At 54.3% G+C, this 17,736-nt stretch overlaps 2 protein-coding genes across 5 annotated transcripts in view; one reads left to right on the top strand and one right to left on the bottom strand.

Annotated features, from left to right (window-relative positions):
- The window catches only part of PGPEP1L (pyroglutamyl-peptidase I like), an 81,086-nt gene extending 78,149 nt beyond the window's left edge, over window positions 1-2,937 (top strand). Inside the window, exon 4 of the mRNA XM_055556583.1 lies at window positions 2,807-2,937. Coding sequence (XP_055412558.1) covers window positions 2,807-2,919 — 113 coding nt within the window. The 3' untranslated portion in view covers window positions 2,920-2,937. The remainder of the gene's footprint in view (window positions 1-2,806) is intronic.
- IGF1R (insulin like growth factor 1 receptor) overlaps window positions 2,112-17,736 on the bottom strand; it is a 306,192-nt gene continuing 290,567 nt past the window's right edge. For all 4 annotated transcript variants that reach the window (XM_055556577.1, XM_055556578.1, XM_055556579.1 and 1 more), the window contains exons 19-21: window positions 17,455-17,584; window positions 12,005-12,139; window positions 2,112-3,962 (exon numbers count right to left, since the gene is read on the bottom strand). In XM_055556577.1, coding sequence (XP_055412552.1) covers window positions 3,581-3,962; window positions 12,005-12,139; window positions 17,455-17,584 — 647 coding nt within the window. In that variant the 3' untranslated portion in view covers window positions 2,112-3,580. The remainder of the gene's footprint in view (window positions 3,963-12,004; window positions 12,140-17,454; window positions 17,585-17,736) is intronic.

The raw sequence follows: 17,736 nt of genomic DNA, 5'->3' as shown, positions 1-17,736 counted from the left end.
ACTCGGACAGTTTAAACAAAACCCTTATAACCAGCTGAATGATCTGTAGAAATCCAGTTGTGGAAACCGGTAGGTATGTGCAAAACGGAGGAGAGGCCGCTATTCCACGGGGTCACCTACAGTGGGGAAGCGGGAAACCCTGATCAGACACTACTTCTCAGTGACCTTAAGATGCCAGGGGACTCGGGGAAGGAGAGGGGTGTTCCAGCAGGAGAGAGGAGCTCCTGAGCACAACTGCAGTCCTGGGAGCAGAAAGGAGCCGCCACCCTTGGGGAGATCCCCTCGTCTGCATTTCCCAGATGAAACGCCAGTGCCTGTGAGAGCAGCTGCTGGAGGGGGCGCCGTCCGCCTGTGAGCAGCGGCAGCGGGGGAGGAGGCACAGCCCCTTCCAGCCCAAAGGTTTGGTACGTCTTTGTTTGCCCCTGGGAAGGAGGTGAGGGCGAGGTGGAGAGAACAGCCTGGATAGGGAGGCGGGGACTCTTCCTGCATCCTACCTGGGGCTGGCCACCACCAGGTTGAGAACCCGCAGGAGGAGGCGCTCTCCGGGCTCTCGGAGCCCACGTGGCTGCAGGGGCTGCTGAGTTGACCCCGCTGAGGGCCCAGCGGCCACCCCGCGGCCACAGGGGCGGTGGGGCCCCTGGCTCGGCCTGGTCCCCAGAATGGAAACCACCGCCCCTCCCCCTAGTCTGCACCGAGTAGCTGGTTTCCAAGACAACCTGCCAGGCCCCGCCCCGCCTCTGGGGAAACTGAGTCAGGAGGAGAACAGGAGCGACGCCAAATGAGCCATCGCAGAGAAAGGCGAGTGGGGAGGTGAGCTCGAGCTGCTGTGACCCCGGGATACAGGCTGGCCTCGCCCTGCGTCACCCGGTGTGTACGGCCTGTGGTGTGCATGAGGTTACCAGTATCAACGGCATATTGTCAGGTGCTGAGAAATGTGAGATGTACTCCTTTTATATATACACATATAAAAAATAAGAGTGAGGTAGATAAATGCTTGGGGAAAAAAAACAAAACAAAAACCCCTAAACTGTCCTGTCTTACACACACATGCGCGCACACACACACACAAAGCCTTTTCTCAGTATTTAAATTCATAAGGGGGCTTCTCTACAGTGATCGAAACTGGTATCACAAAATAAATTAAAACTCCTACGTATAATACCTTAATTTTTTTCTTTTTCTCTTTTTTTTTTTTTTAAGGGAAAAACTATGGGACAGAGACTAGAGGAAATAGTGGGACTGAAACTACTGATAAGCAAAAAGCAACTACCAACCTTCTTTTTTGTGTTTAATCTCGTTGCAACTAGCAATCACCGTACTGTATAGCTTTGTTCTTACTCATAATTTAAACATTTCCATCCCAGAAGCAACTCTTATGCTGTCATCACTCCGGTGAGAAGTGCTAAAAACTAAACAAAATGAGACCCCGGGCTCCAAGCACTCGGCTTGCTGGCCGGGGAACGACTCCCCTGGGCCAGGCCCTGGGTCCCTGGGGCAGGGGGCACGGGCCTAGCCCTGCGGCGCCTGCTGTCCCGACCTGGCGAGGGGCTGCCGGCGGCTCCGTGCGGCCCACACCGCGCCGGCGCTGGGGTTGGGGGCTGGCCTGCCCTGGGGCGTCTCCGGTTCTAAAGACAGGTAGGTCCGGTCGGGGGCCGGGGTGGCGGCGGGACGCCGTAGACGGGCCCGCTAGAGCTCGCGCCGCTGCACCCCTGGACTCAGCAGCTGTTTTCCATGGGATGGAAGGATTAAATAGCCATTAAAAAAAATAGTAATCCAAATGCCTAGTGTCTGCAGTTAAAACTGCTGTTGTACCCAAGAATTAAAAAAATAGATATATGTGTGTCACAACTGAAACAAAGGCAAGGGAAAGAGAAGCTGAGACTTGTCAACAACGGTGAGTATCAACACTGAACAAGGATGTGCGATATATTTAACCTTTTTTTTTCTGACCTGAGTTTGTATCATGTCTTGCACTGTAACAGACTCAGACGCGGTGTGAGGGCAGGCTGGGGAGAGAGGGTCGGGGCAGGCACCCGCCATCTCTCCGCGCCCCCCTCACCAGCCTCGTGCCCACAGAGCGTACGGGTAGAACATAACTAACGGGGCAGGGGGAGCAGGGAGGGCTATGTATTTATAAAAAGGCATCAAACAGTTCATGGCAAATTATGTTATATAAGTATCAATTACTGGGAAGAGAGGAAGAAAGTCACGCACTCTAGTACAAAGCATAAGAAGTTTCTTGGAGTGAGCAGAGAGGGAAGAGGGGAGACCTGAAGGTTTTCATAGATTAAATCCACAAAGATAAAGAACAAAAAAAATAGCAGCTTTTTTTTTTTTTTCTGTACAGACGTATAGATGAATATCTGAACCGTAAAAAAGTTATAAAAGTGACATTAAAGACGATGTGTATGCAAATGTTTCATGGTCTAACATAGAACTGTAAGACCCACGAAGAAGTCCTAGTAACAGAGAAAATGTCAACAAAGCTTAGAATGCTTGAATCCATTTACTGCTTTTCTTCGCACTGTTGTGGTGGTGTTGGAATCGCTTTCCTTGCAAACCTGCATGAACAGTTGGGCTGAGTCCCTGGCAACCCCTTCCCGTCTGTGTCCTTGGGGGCTGGGTGGGGGCAGGAGACTGGCATGTGGACGACCTTTACTCAAAGCCTGTCTTCCACACTCCCAACAGGGCCTGTTTCCTCCAGAATTCCTGGGGGGGCTAGAAGGTGGGGTGCAGAAAGCGGGGGTGGGGAAGCCAGGCTGGGCTTCTCCCCATCCTCACTGAAAGCCAGTCTCATTCTGTCCAGTGCCCCCAGATAACCTCGTCAGAAGCCATCGGACCTGTGTGAAGGCAAGACTCGGAACACCGGGGACAACCGGGTGCAGGGCGTCAGCAGCGCGGCCCTTAACGAGTGACTAGCTCCCGTCTCGCCCAGGCCTCCGGAAAGGAGAGAACGGTGGGGGGGCGCTGAGGGGGAAAAGTGGGGGTTTTGGCAGAATTTGGCAGCGTTAACAATGGTCACGAGCTTGGGTGAACGATGGCCCTTTGTAAATTTCCTATGTCCCTAAAAATGTTAAAGACACAGTTAAAAAAATCCCATCTCAATGTGTTTGTTTTTTTTATAAAGACCTACGATGACTGGCAGGTGTGTTCAGGGCAATGTGGGGCCACAGATGGGCAGCCCTCGCTTCAATCCGATGCAGAGGGCATCCCGCCTGGGCTTGCGGCAAATGTGTTTCCATCATGAAGCAGAAAGAAAGAGAAAGGTGTGAAGAGAGTGAGAGAGAGACAGGGAGAGAGAGGAGACTTGATTCTCAAGTGTTGCTATTAAGTGTTGTCATTAAGGTTCTTAAAGGCCCGTGTCAGTTAAGGGTTTGGGTAGGGAAATAAAAAGCGGCTTGCATATTGAGAAAAGGAACATCCCAAATGTGTTTACTGCAGAGAAGCCGTCTCCTGTGGGCAGCCATGGCAGTTCTGAAGATCCACTGAGGTACAGGAAGCTGTGAATAGATTGTGAACACTCTCTCCCCACCCCCGCCGCCGCGCGCGCGCGTTACTGTGTGCACGGCCGGCTCCGGGATCAGCAGGTGGAGGACTGGGGCAGCGGCAGGGCGCGCTCGTTCTTGCGGCCCCCGTTCATGTGCGCGTAGGGCTGCCTCTCGTCGAAGCTGGCCCTCAGGACCAGCACGCCCGGGCCCGGGCCGTTCTCGGCCTTGTGTCCTGAGTGTCTGTCGGGCAGCGGCAGGGAGGCCGAGGAGGCCGAGGGGTCCAGCGGCACGCTCTCCATGTTCTCGGGCTCCAGGTCCAGCTCCTCCGGCTCCGGCGGCTTGTTCTCCTCGCTGTAGTAGAAGGAGACCTCCCGGAAGCCCGCCTCCATCTCGTCCTTGACGCTGCTTATGATCTCCAGGAACGAAGGCCGCATCTTGGGGTTGTACTGCCAGCACATGCGCATCAGCTCAAACCTGCGGGGAGACGGCAGAGGTGGGCCCCGCCGGAGGGCGCCAGGCCAGGCAGCCCCGCCACACCGAGCGCAGTGAGCACGCTGCAGGCCGTGCCAGGCCCCCAGCTCTCTCTCTCTCTGACACAGGAGAGTATCCTCTGACACAGGAGAGTATCTACTGTCTCTCTTTGACACAGGAGAGTATCTACTGTCTCTCTCTGACACAGGAGAGTGTCTACTCTGTCTCTCTGACATAGGAGAGTGTCTACTCTGTCTGACACAGGAGATTGTCTACTCTGACACAGGAGAGTGTCTACTCCGTCTCTCTCTGACGCAGGAGAGTGTCTACTCTGTCTCTCTCTGACACAGGAGAGTGTCTACTCTGTCTCTCTGACATAGGAGAGTGTCTACTCTGTCTGACACAGGAGATTGTCTACTCTGACACAGGAGAGTGTCTACTCTGTCTGACACAGGAGAGTGTCTACTCTGACACAGGAGAGTGTCTACTCTGTCTCTCTCTGACACAGGAGAGTGTCTACTCTGTCTCCCTGACACAGGAGAGTGTCTATTCTGTCTCTCTGACACAGGAGAGTGTCTACTCTGTCTCTCTGACACAGGAGAGTGTCTACTCTGTCTGACACAGGAGAGTGTCTACTCTGACACAGGAGAGTGTCTACTCTGTCTCTCTCTGACACAGGAGAGTGTCTACTCTGTGTCTCTGACACAGGTACAGTACCTACTTGGCTCTGACACAGGCAGCCTTCAGCTTCTCCTGACTTATGTCCACCACTGCAGTCACTTCACCCACACGCAGGACTCAACCCTAACTCTCGCATCCTGAGAGGGACAAATACAGGTCCCACACAGAGTCTGTTATTACAAGCCAAAGTGTCAGTCGCTCAGTCGTGTCCGACTCTTTGCGACCCCATGGACTGTAGCTCGCCAGGCTCCTCCGTCCATGGGATTCTCCAGGCAAGAACACTGGAGTGGGTTTGCCATTTCCTCCTCTGGGGGATCTTCCCCAGGGATGGAACCCAGGGTCTCCCACATTGCAGGCGGATTCTCTGTAGGTGTTTGAGCCACCCACAAAAGCCTCTTATTACACGTATTTACATAAAATGCAAACCAGCCTTCTATCTGAAGCATTGCCTACAGCCACTGGATAAACATTATTTCCAGAATTAGAACGCTAAGGAGGCTGAGCAGCGATCAGTTTTCCCCACAGTGCTCTCTCCTTCAGTTCTACCCACGCTGTTTCCAAGCTTCCTCCTGGGCGCAGGGGGCCACTGGCAGAGAACCGAGGACAGGCAGTGCCAGGCAGTGTGGCTGCAAGACAAGGGGCACACGACCCCCTTCCAGTGCCGGGGCTCAGACTGCGCGCAGCATGCCCCAAGGTGGCACACCAGCCTGGGAGACGGGCTGCCCCTGAACCCAGCGAGAGCGGGGCCCGGAGCCAGATGAGAGAGCCTGGTGCCAGGGTCCCTGCTCAGGCCCAGGACTGGCGGAGAGGGCACCTGGGAAGCCTCGGCGTCACGTGGCCACAGGGACCAGCCCAACATCGAGCCTGAGCCCCCAGAACAGGCGGCTGCACAGGGAAAAAGCCAGGAACAGGCTCTGACAATAGTTGAGCACAGCTGCAGGAGGAGGGGCACCCCTCATTCACCCGGCATGCAGAGGGCTCCAGCTACGCAGACCTCCAGGGCAGACGGGAGGTGGCCGAACAAAGGTCCAGGCTGCTGGGAGCGTGGAGGAGGATCTGAGGAGACAGCGGCCAGCGGCCTTTTCTCATGGAGACCAGAAAGCCTTCCCTTCCACTTGTTTTCTCGCCAGAAAGTGTTTTATGTTTTGTTTCAAAACTTCTGGCTAATGAGATACTTTTCAATAAAAATGGCCAAATGGAACTCCCCACATCTAGGAAGCTCAACACACCCCAAACTGGCTTCCAGCCTCAGGATGACACTTGACAGACCTGAGTCTGGCCCCGGAGAACATTTCAAAGAGAGAAAGCCCAAGGGGACAGGAAGGCTCCCAGGTCTACCCGCCAGACACCTTGAAAGACCTGGGGAGAAGGAGAGGATGTGACCTTGAGTGCGGGTGGGCACGGGAGAGAGGCCGGCTGCTTCTGTAAATCAAGTTTTACTGCGACAGACACACCCGTTTGTTTGCATATGGTCTGTGGCTGCTTTCAAACCAGCAGTTGTACGGGCTGAATAGTTGAGATGGTTTGGCCTGTGAGCCCTACCGTGTGGCCCTTGGCAGAACAAGCTTGCCACCCCTGCTCTAGTGGAGAAAGACTCAGTCAAAACAGGAAGACTATTTCTTCCCCTCCCAACTAAACCACCCGCACGAGGTCAGGACGCTAACCCCACGGCAGGCGACCAGTGCTCTCGGGAGCTTTATGGGTGTATACAGCATTACTCTGCATGGGTCTGGGAAGGTGCGTATCATTAATAAAGCCCCATTTTATAGATATGCAAATGAGTGAGGGTGGAGCAGGAATGGAAGTCTCACGAATGACCTGCTTGCACTTTGAATGCTACCACCAACCTCAGAAAGAGAAACTTGCTCTCAGCCTCAATAGGAGAAACCACAGTCCTGCCCCATCTCCCTCTCTTGGCCGCCCACTGACAGTCACAGGTGTCGTGGGGGCTTTGCAGATAAACTGGCGGCTTGTTCTTGGGTCAGATGGCAAACGAGCCCCCTTCCATATCCTCACCTCCATCATTTCCTATGAAAAAGGACCAACGCCCCCCCTCCCAATAAAAAATAAAATAAAATAAAGAGCCATAAATACATGACATGCCTCTCCATGGCTCAGCTGTGATTTCCTCTCTAGCCAACTGACTTATCCCTGAAGAGAAGCGCAGCCAGGGCCAAGGACACGTGACGGGGCCTGGCTCCGCGCCCCTCGGCCTGGGGCTGAGGAGTGCCCCCCGCAGGGGAGGAGGCCTGTGAGTGATGTCAGCACCAACAAGCCACGTGACAGAGTCCAAACCTCCCCAGAGCCGCGGCCGTGTAGTGCTGCCCATGAAAGGCAGTCTTTTTTCACTTGGCGAGATTCAAGACCTTGTTTACACTATCTCCACAAGAAAACTTTCCAGTAGACTCTAGAAGGATTTATGAGCTGATAAAACTCCTCTTTAAAAAAAACAGGTTGTTTTTTTTTTAACAACTGGTCGGCTCTGGGGAGCAGGAGCCATCTTGCACTGAATGCCCGCACGGGAGGCGTGCGTGTGCGTGGCCGTCACCTGGGCAGGACCAGACAGAGCCGCCGCCTTTGTGCACCTGTGGAGGCCATCTCCACCCCACCCTCGGCCCGGCTGTGTGTGGGCAGGCTGTGGTCACCTGCCAAGAGCGGCCTCCGTTGTTCCCGTGATGACAGAGATGGCGTTCCAGAGAGGACCTGCAGGGCTCACAGCACCCCTCCTCGCCTCCCTGAACACTCAGGCTCCTGCCCCACTCCTCGGCCGGCAGGGGCAGGGGGCCGGGGACCGGCCTGATCGCTCACCCCATGTTCCTCTGTCTCAGGGCAGAGATCAAAGGCAGGGCCCAACCCTGGGGAAGCGGCCGGAGACTCTCCGGGCATGAGTGCCATCCCAGCCTGTTTGCATCCCACTCAAGCGCTCGGTTCCCACACAACTGGCCCGGGATCTCCAACAGTCAGCAACAGGGAAAAACCGTGCTTGAAAACTGCAAAACAACCAGAGTCCACCGAGTTTGCTACAGGCTCATCCGTGAGCTAACGACTCTGGACTGAGAAGCTCAAACTCCTCTCTGAATGGTGCACCCTGAAGGCCTCCCTGGCACAGGTCCAGCTGCGCAATCTAGGGGGCCGTGGGCAGAGAGTATGCTCCTCACTCGGCGCCTGCCTCTGTCCCGCCCGTGCCCCAGCCTCTCAGTCACAGGGCCGGCTGGGAGTGGGGACTGCTCCCCGCAGCCCCTGCTCTGGGCCAGATCAGCCAGCATGTGCTCGGAGGGGCTCCAGGTCACTGGCAGCTGAGTGTGGAGGCCTGAGCGCAAGACAAGGCCAAGGAGCCGCAGGCCGATCAGTCTCCAACTCTGTGCAAAGCGATCCACACTGCATCTCAGGACTGAGCCCCTCGGGCCTGGACGCACTGTGGCCTGGTCCCTGACGCCGTTCCTCTGAAGCCGGGCACCCGTTCTCTGGAGGGCATCAGGACTACTGGCTGCTCAGAACAGCCGGCAACTTCTTGGCATCGTCGAGCGAAGATGCTGAGCTGAGGTCCCCCAGCAGCCCCTGAGGTCCCCCAGCAGCCCCGTTACCCTGTGAGTGCCAGCCACACCTCCAGAACCACGAAACCAAAGCACACACGCTCTCTTCCACGTGGGGCCCAGCACAGCTTTCAGGCAGCTCCCAAGGGCTCAGTGACTTTCCTCACCCATGGGCAAAACAAGACTCATTCTTTCAATTTTGTAATAAAAGAAGCCCATCTCCCAGAACATGTCTTCCTCACCTAAGCTCATCAATAAATTCAAAAGGGACAACACAGATACTCTCTATGAAACCAACTTTTCTCCTCTCGCTCTTTCTTAGAAGGAAGAAAGTTTGCCAAGGGGGTTCTGCCTGGTAGGGCAGAAAGGCCTCCTGAATTATACATTTACTATCCCAGAGTAACCGCACCATGTACAGTTCCTTGTCACTCCAGGCTGGGAACAGGCAGTGCGCTGCCTTTCCCAGGGCAGCGGGGCTGCTTCCCAGGCATATCAAATCAGAGTAAAGCTCCCGTCACCTGGGGGCAGATCAGCTTCAGGTGGCCCACAAGTTTCTCAGAGACAATGACGACTCAAGTCAAAGAAAGAGAAAGCTCAGGAACAGTGCCTGTCCTCCCACACCCCCAAACCACACGGACAAAGCCCACACCTGCTTTCCTGGACGCTTCTACGCCTGCTAACACACCACCACTTCTAGCGTTCGATTCTCTGCTGGCACCAGACACGCTCATGCAAATTCAGCGGGCATGGCTCCTCAAAGTCCACTACTTATGCTTTTGTTCTGAAGGAAGGCCATTCTCATGGGCTGCCAGCAGTGCCGTGGCGCCACTGTTCAAAGCGGAGGGCAGTCACCAGCTGGGCGTGGTGCTGGCCTCCGAGACCCTCCCGTCCTGGTGTCCATGCCTCACAGAATCTCATCACATCAGATACAGCCCACAGGAAGCACTGGACACCAAGGAGCATGACTTCCAGGCCACGAAGAACACTGTGTTTCTGCTCTGCCATGGGATGACTGCCCTCAGGCCCGGCAGGCAAGCTCCGGGCCCACAGGCCACATCTGGCCTGCTCTCTGATTCTGCAAGGCCTGGGAGCTAAAGATGGCTTTTCTATCTGTATCAATAAATGGCTGGGAAAAAAATCAAAGAAGAACAATATTTTACGACAAAACGAAAGCTATGTGAAATTCAAACAAAGGATCCAGACAACAAGTTTTCCTGGACCATACGCACACCTGTTCCTCTGTTGTCTCTGACTGCTCCTATAAACAGCCGAGGTGAGCAGCTGCAGGGGCCACAGAGCTGAAAATATTTACTATCTGCCACTTAACGATATGTCCTTCTGGATAAAAGGCTTGCCGAACCCTGCCCTAGGAGAAGCCAGCTGCATAGCATGACGACACTCAAGCAGCATCACAGAGGAACTGAGGCCTCGCGTGGCACCCAGCAGTGAGCGCTCCGCTTTGGAGGTGGATCCCAGCCCCAGTCAAGCCTTCAGATGAGTGCAACCCTGGCTGCCAGCAGGACTGTGACCTCAGGAGACCCCTGGTCAGAGCCAGCCAGCTGAGCTGCTCCTGGCTCCCTGACCTCCAGAAACGCTGAGAGATAATAAATGCTTCCTGTTGTCTTAAACTGTTAGGTTTCAGATAACGTTATGCTGCAACTAAAAAAAATAATAACAGAGAAGAAGAGGGAGAGTTTCCTTGAGGGGCAAGAAAACACACTGAGTGGCTGTCTGAATCTCTTCCAACTCTGGGTCCCAAAGTCTGAAGATGCTGTGCCAGGCAGTCTGTTGGTGAGGGATCTGGGATGCCTGGTGCCCCCCGAGGCACGGCCTCCTGGGAAGTGGAGCTTCCTGTCACGGTGTGTGCCCCACGTCCAGGACATATGTAGGTTTCTTAGGCCGGGCCCATGCTCAGATGATCAATGGGCACCCCACCTCCACACACACACACACACACACACACACACACATACACACACACTTACACACACACACACTGAGGCAAAGATGTTGCCTTTCCTGTGGCATTCCCTGGCCTCTTTCCTAACTCCATGGAAGCTGTCCTAGAGATAGAACAGGCTTTGGCTGAGCAAATGCTCAGAGGCAGCAGCTAAGGAGTAGGATGCCCAGCTAATGTTCTCTCAAAGCAGCAGCACAGTCGGAGCCAGGAGAACAGGCCCACCCCCATCCCACCACCCCTCCCACACTCTACCTTGAGCTTAGGGATCCAGTCTTGGAACCTACACTAAACATGCTTTAGAGAAAAACCAAAACCTTGATTTATTGCCAGGACAACAGTTTATGTTTCCCAGGCTGCAGCTGTCAGACTCTAAGATGGTCCCCAAGATCCCTGCCCCTGCTGCAAATGCCCCACATGATCCCCTCCCCTGCGTGGGAGGGACTTTGTGAATGTGATGAAATCTCACTCCTTCATTTAGGCTTCTAATAACTGACTCTAAGTTAATCAAAAGGGAGATTACCCAGCATGGATGTGACTTAATTAGGTAAAAAAAAAAAAGTCAACAGCAGCAGCAGAACTGCTCTCGCTGGCCTTGAAGAGGAAAGCTACTTTGCTGTGAGACGCTCGTGACGGGAGTGCAGGTAGCGCTGGCAAGGACTGGGAGCTGGGAGCCAGCCAGACCCGGGGACCTCAGGCCTACAGCCATAAGGAGCCGACTCCTGGCAGCAGCCCAAAGGGGCCTGGGAGAGGGTGGCCCCTGAGTCCCAGATGGTCACAGCCAGGCTGACATCTTGATCTCTACCCTGTCACACTGAGCAGAGGACCCAGCATCCCCATTTCCCAATCCACGTAAACCTTGAGAGACCAAGTGAACCGAGCCTTCCCGGCTGTTGGGCTGATTTCCCTGGTCCCCACACAGCACGGCGCCTGACTCACGTCTGTATCATCCGACCACGATGCAGCCCTTCCCCGTGCCAGGGCTCACTCGAGGCTGGTGAGCTGGGAGGTGGCAGATCTGGGCGGGGGGGCTTCCACGTGGACAGAGAAACAGCCCAACAATTCCTCTGGGGTCCTTTCTAACGTGAGACCAAACCTGTCCTGAAAAGCACTTCTGGAAAATTCTTGGATTGGTCTTGAGGTATTAGTGGTAGGCTACATCCCACCTATCGGGATCCAGAAAATCGTGAGCCCTGCCTTAAGGTGTGTGTCGAAAGCAAGCCCAGTGCTCCTCACCTGTGCCTGTCTGCACCTGAAGACCCAACCGCAGCACACCTGCACACCCACACACCTTCAGCAGCGCTGACCGCCACAGACAGAGGGGCTTGCCCCGAGAATGCTGAGCAGGGAGGCCCACGAGGCCCCCAGAACTGCCTCCCGGTCCGCACGGCCACTGGAGGAGGTCACCAGGAGCCCACCCCTCACATATTTTACAACCTTTGTAAACACCTAACAGGAAAGAAACCCGCGGGAGACGCAGGTGGTGGCAGCGTCCTGGAGCAGCCTGCAGCAGGTCCGAGGCGACCCCCGGAAGCCTGGAGGAGCCCTGCCAATGGCTGGGGCGCAGCCCAGGACCGTGACTTCAGAGGAAGCCGTGTCAGGTTGCTGCTTTTTTTTTTTTTTTTTTTTTTTCAAACAATTCTGCCTGGAGAAGATTGGCAGGGATTGCTGTGCTCAAGTATTTCACAAAGACGTTTGGCCGGAGAGACTGCAGTGCAAACTGCACTGCAAAAATCTTCCCAGGATTAAGGAAGATAGGGTGGGGTAACGGCAGCAGCCCAAATGCCCAGGTTCTTCCCTTAAGATAAGCCCTCGTCTCAACCGCTCTGGCCAGTCCGGCAGCGCCAGGCCGCAGGGACCCGGCACATACGTACAGCATGTCAGGACAGTTGTCCGGCTTGTCCAGAAGGCCGCCCTCCATGACGAAGCGAAGGACCTGCTCGTTGGACAGGCCCTGATACGGCTGCTCAGCCAGCGTGGCGATCTCCCAGAGGACGACCCCAAAGGACCTGCCAAGTGAGAAGAAACGTGAGGTGCTCGGAAAGGGAGGATGGAGCCGGGAGCCCTCTCCCTTCTGGCAACTGAGTGCATGTCAGGCACGAGCCAGGCACGGGCTAAGTGTGGAACAGCTGCCTCATGTGCGGTAGCCCTGGGAACACAACTCTGGCAGCTGAGAGGATGGTGTGTTCAGGGCCCGCAAGCTCCTGACCTCTGATGAGAGCCCCGGGTGAACAGAGTTCAGGGCCCTGCAGGGCCACATCTCCCAAATGTGCTTTATCCCACTCATAATCAAATGCTGGTCCCCAGGCCTGGCTGGGACAGTGACTTAGTGGCCTCAAATGCCGTCTGGGATAAGCAAGCAATTCAACAAACTTCCTGTTCTGGAAACTTCTTCCTACGTGGTTCTCAATGCAGGTCAGGCTCCCCTGGTGAGTTCTTAACACATACCAGTGTTAACACATACCAGTGCCCGGGCCCCTGACTGACCTCACTGGTCTGGGCTGAGAGCCTTGGCCTTGGGGTGTTGAAAAGTTCAATGGGGATCTTACAGGTCCAGGGGGGCCTGGGGAGAGGGGGGGTTCAGCCTCACAGGTGGGGACAGCGGTGGGCAGAACTGGCTGGGGCAGGGCTCCCATCCCAGGAAGGACCCTTCAGCCCAGAGTCTAGCCAAGGTGGAAGCGGGTAGTCAAGGAACCAAGTCAGCAAGGGGAGCAGCTTCAGGTGCAATCTGCCTTGAATGTGCCTCTGCTGGTCGATTTAGAAGATCGTACTACTTGGAGAAGGAAATGGCAACCCACTCCAGTATTTTTGCCTGGGAAACCCCATGAACAGAGGAGCTTGGCGAGCTGCAGTCCATGGGGTCACAAAGAATCAGACACAACTGAGTGAGCACTACTGGAAAACAAACTAATATACATATACACATACACAGGAACTTCAGACCGAGGACGTTCAAAAGGGCAGTGCTGTAAACTGCAAAACGGAAGTGCCTTCCCAGCACATATCGCTGTCTTGCGCAAATTCTCCACGGTCTATTTGCTTCCCTTCGGGTCATTTCCACAGATTAAAGATGGCTACTTGGAAGTGAAGAGCAAGCCTGAGGGACTTCCGACTGGACCTTCACAGACCAGGGGTGTGGGCAAAGTCACACTGAAAATTCAGGGTGTCCCTTCCCGCCCAGAGCTCCGGGGACCTGGCCGAGCAGAGCCAGGAGGGCCACGGACTTTGCATCAAAATGCTTCACTGGACCCTTCAGCTACTTTCCATAAACAAAAGGGTTTTGTTCAAACTGATGCCAAGAGCAGATATCAGACATGCAGAATTTTAGTCCTCAGAGGACTGACCCACCCAAAGTCCTTCTGAACCTCAGTGACCAAGAAATAAGTCTTGACATTGGATGAGTCATCTAGCAAAGCTGAAGGCCCAAGCACGGTGTGCACAGGCCTGGCTGAGGGCAGTGGGCTTCCTGTCAGTGTGGGCTGAGGGATCTCACAGATGGAATTGGCCTGGTCATCTAGGTCACCTCCTTGGAGGCCGCGGCATGTGACTGACCTCAAGCCTGGACTGAAGAATCACCTGAAGATGCAGCTCCCCAGGCCCATGTCTCCTGCCCCACACACTCCTCAGCGGCGCCAACAGTTGCCAGCACCCGCTGGGTGGCGCCACCCTGAGCCCTCAGTGCCTGCCGCCCCCTTCCAAGCTCCAGGTCACTCCGGATTCACTACCTGGACAGGTCTCACCTCGGTCTCGTCACCCAGCTCTTCTCGCCTCACTGCTGCTGCTCCTTCCCATCTGACAGCACCCTGAGCTCTTCCTTCCTGCACCCCCTCAGAGGACCACCACGGCTTGTCCACACAGGCTCAGACTTTCCCAAAGGTCTGGTCCCCTCCTTCCACCCCCCAGCACATCCTCAGTGCAGATGGCCCCCTCGCCTGGCCTGCGGGACTCCTCCTTCTCGGCACCTACCTGTACTTGGTGGAGCTTTACACTCTAGGTATGACGAACTTCTTTAAACATGGCTCTAGGTCCCTCTCCTGCCCAGCACCCTTCAAAGTCCTTATAGCACCTGAAGAACTAGTCCTGAACCCCTCACACAGCAGCCAGGGCCTCACTCGCTCTCCTTTCAGCTGACTCCCCCAAGGAAGTCCCACTGCCCCCCACATGCACTCAGCGCCCCCCACCATGATGGCTTCCTCCAGCGTCCCCACTTCCTCACTGCTCCACAGGGGACAGTCCATACTTCAGGGTGCCCCACAACTCCAGCTCTTCTGGGAAGGGGGTCCGTGATCTCAGCCTGTCAGGGTCACTTCCTGTTCTCCACAAGACCGTTCACCAGGGACCAGGACCGCGTCTCCAGCACCCTGTTCTTGCGCGCACTGAGCGCTGTGCCTGGGCCACGTCAGCTCACCGCCATGGAGGAACACGGCAGGTGACAGTCAGCTCTCCCCACGGGCTTTCCCTGGAGCGACTCTGGTTTCATGTCAGTGTCACCTGTCAGTGAGGGCCACGTGGTGCTGGAGTCCGGGTGTCCTGCCTAGGACAGGACTAGCTGAGTTCAGTCTGTCCCAAGCTACGGAGGCTAACATCTCTCTTTCCACCACCAATGTGCCTCTCTGTCGTCACCAGCTGTCACAGGGGCCATTTAAAGGTCTATCGAGGTTCCACAGACGTCCCCAGATAGACCTTACCTCACAGACCCGCAGCCAAAGTCCACAGACGCTCCATGATTTGACCAAGGCCACACAGCCAGAGACACTAAGAAATATGCGAAGCCTGCAGGTATTTAGGAGCAGGTCACTTACAGTGTGACTTGACATCAATGCCTCCTATGAAACCAAGCCTTGAATTTTGTGCACTTAATCCTTAAACATTAGGCAAATGCACTGGTGTGAAGTCTTTCCTAAATATGAGCACTGGGGCGTCTTCCCCAAGGAAGGGACAACCCGCTGTGAGTCTCACATCAGTCCCAGTGCAGGTTAAGGTCAGCACTCCTCACACCAGGACGGGAACTGTCAGGGTCCCACCCACCAGCAGATGGAAACCTGCACACTCCCTGCTGATGTGGACTTCCCACTGAAGAACCAGTAACTCTAGGAGTGGGGCAGAAGACTCTGGCTGCTTGTGGCCACTTGGAAAGCTTCTCAGTCAGTCAGGAAATGAAGACTGCCGTAGGGCCATGAAGTTGCTCAGGAAGGAAACACGCCTTCAGGCTGGGAGTTCCACCTCCCAAGTCCTGTGCCTGGTTTCCTCCATGCCTAGAAGGCACACCTGTGTCTTCTAACTCAAAGGAACCACTCCTTTGGGACACAGTGCTACAAGGGAGCTATAGGAGGAACAACACAGAGCCCAAAGGCCTGGGGATAATGTCTCTGAGGATAGCAGGGAAACACAGAGATGCTTCAAGCAGAGACAAGAGACCATTTCCTTATAACTCCAAGGCCTGTCTTACCAAAACCAGAGCAGGTTGTTTTGCAGAGAGAAGGGCCCACGGGGTAGCAACAAGCGGCCAACTTGAGCAAAGCATGAGTAAGACCTGCCAACCCGAGGATGTCTTAAGGATCAGGGCAGTCTGTCTTGTGAGAGAGCAATTAGCAGTACCAGGGAAATATGCGAGCAGAAGCTCAATGGCCAGCTGTCAGTGACACTGTAGGTGGGGCTCGGGAACCAGTCCTGACCTCAGAACACCTTCTTATCCTAAAATTTTGATGTATCTCCTTCAAGGTCAAATACACTTCTTTTCATTTCTTTCTAGACTCTAACTACGCAGGGGTGACTGTTCAGTGCCATTGAATACACTCAGAAATGATTTTCATTCCTTCAAGAGGGCGCACTTTAGATTCTGGGGCGCTGAGAAGCCCTCTATATTCTCCATCATCCTAGCCTACCCACCTTACCAGTGTTATCCTCAAGGACTATTAAAAAAAAAAAGAAAAAAAAAAAGCTAAAGCACTGTCAAAGCCTGAACAGTGAATAGAATGAAGATGAAATCACTACTCTTGTTTGTATATATGTATTTTTCCTCCTGGTTCATAATGTCAATGTCATCAAATGGGAGAAAAATGGCAATGAACATGCTTTGCTGCAGCTTTTCACAATCACCTGTAACCAGAATTTGGTAAACTTAGCCTAAGGGATATCAACAACTCTAGTTTTATCTTTCTGCCTTGCCCCTGTTTTCCTTGGCTCCTGTGGTTTTCTATTTTATTGCCCTGTAAGCTGACCTCAAAGTTGTTGGAAGCAGGGATCCCAGAATAAACAGAGGCAGCATGGACCCAGGCCTGCCCCTCCCCGTCATCTCTGTATCTAAAAATGGCATTGAGCGCTTTGATTTGACCATGAAGAGAGATGCATCTTGAACCGACTGATTGCAAAACAGATCTCATACTTGAGCTCAAGAAGCAATCATGCTTTGCTGGGTCATATTCAGATGCTATTTCCAATTTGCACCTGTCTTCAAAACAGGATCCAAGTCCCTTGAACTGTGAAGGGTCAAGAGGTTAAAAAAAAAAAAAATGATGTCTGTCACTGTTTAAAGAACTCCTCTATGTGGTCATCCTGATGGCTGGAATAAACAACTACCATTTCTGTAACACATCAGCGATGGGATCTCCCCAGAGGACAGCCAATGAACTAGCTGACGTTCTTGAAGGCAGATGTGCCAGGCCCTTCGCCTGCCAAGAACCTCAGTCGTATTTCAGAACCTGACCACCTCTCCGCAAGGCTGCTGAGGAGCGGCAACAAACACTGCGAGTGGGAGGCTTCTGCAACCTCAACTGACGCTCCCTACCCTGAGAATGACCATGACTAACGGGGGCATTTTGCTTTCCGCATCATCCCTGGGTCAACAACGATGACCCCTTGGAAGACCCATTGGAAGAGGACAGACAGCAGATGGGACCAGCAGGAAAACACATCAAGACTCAAGCTTTGGCTCTAAAATAAGCAATGTTTGCAATCTGAAGGTTTAATTAGGTGAAGCAACCCTTCCACCCCCACCGCCACCCCTCCCCCCCAACACACAGAATATCTATTTATTGTGAAAGAAAATGAGAGAAGGCAGGCAGGGGATGAAGCAGAAAGAGGTGATGTTTTCTGGTTTGTCCCCATATCCCAGCCTCTGGGGTTGTGTCTCTGGGTCTCCTAACGACCAAGTGAGCAGCTCAGCACTGAAACAAATATTGGTCCTACAAAGTCTTTAGGTCCCACAAGTGCCCACTGACAACAGGAACATGTCCATGACGAGGGGGTGGCCCGCATCACACTCAGCCAAAGCTGGACACGAGCAACAGGGAACAGAAAATGGGGGACAGGACAGGACTCGTACCAGACGTCAGAGTGAGTGGTGAAGACTCCGTCCTTGAGGGACTCGGGGGACATCCAGCGGACGGGCAGCAGCCCCTTCCCCCCCTTCCGGTAATAGTCCGTCTCATAGATGTCTCTCGTCATCCCAAAATCTGTAAGGAGGAGAGAGGGCGTGAGGTTACCCTGGGTGAGCACTGCGGGGCAGAAGCGGAGAGAACAATGACAGCTCAGAGAGGGCCTGTGCCCGCGGCCGAGCCAAGGGGACGCTCGTGTAGGCGTCCGTGCGGCCGTCTGATGGGGGTCA

This window comes from Bubalus kerabau, chromosome 19, assembly GCF_029407905.1.
Source record: "Bubalus kerabau isolate K-KA32 ecotype Philippines breed swamp buffalo chromosome 19, PCC_UOA_SB_1v2, whole genome shotgun sequence".
Lineage (NCBI taxonomy): Eukaryota > Metazoa > Chordata > Mammalia > Artiodactyla > Bovidae > Bubalus > Bubalus kerabau.
This window is presented reverse-complemented; position numbering and strand designations above follow the sequence as displayed.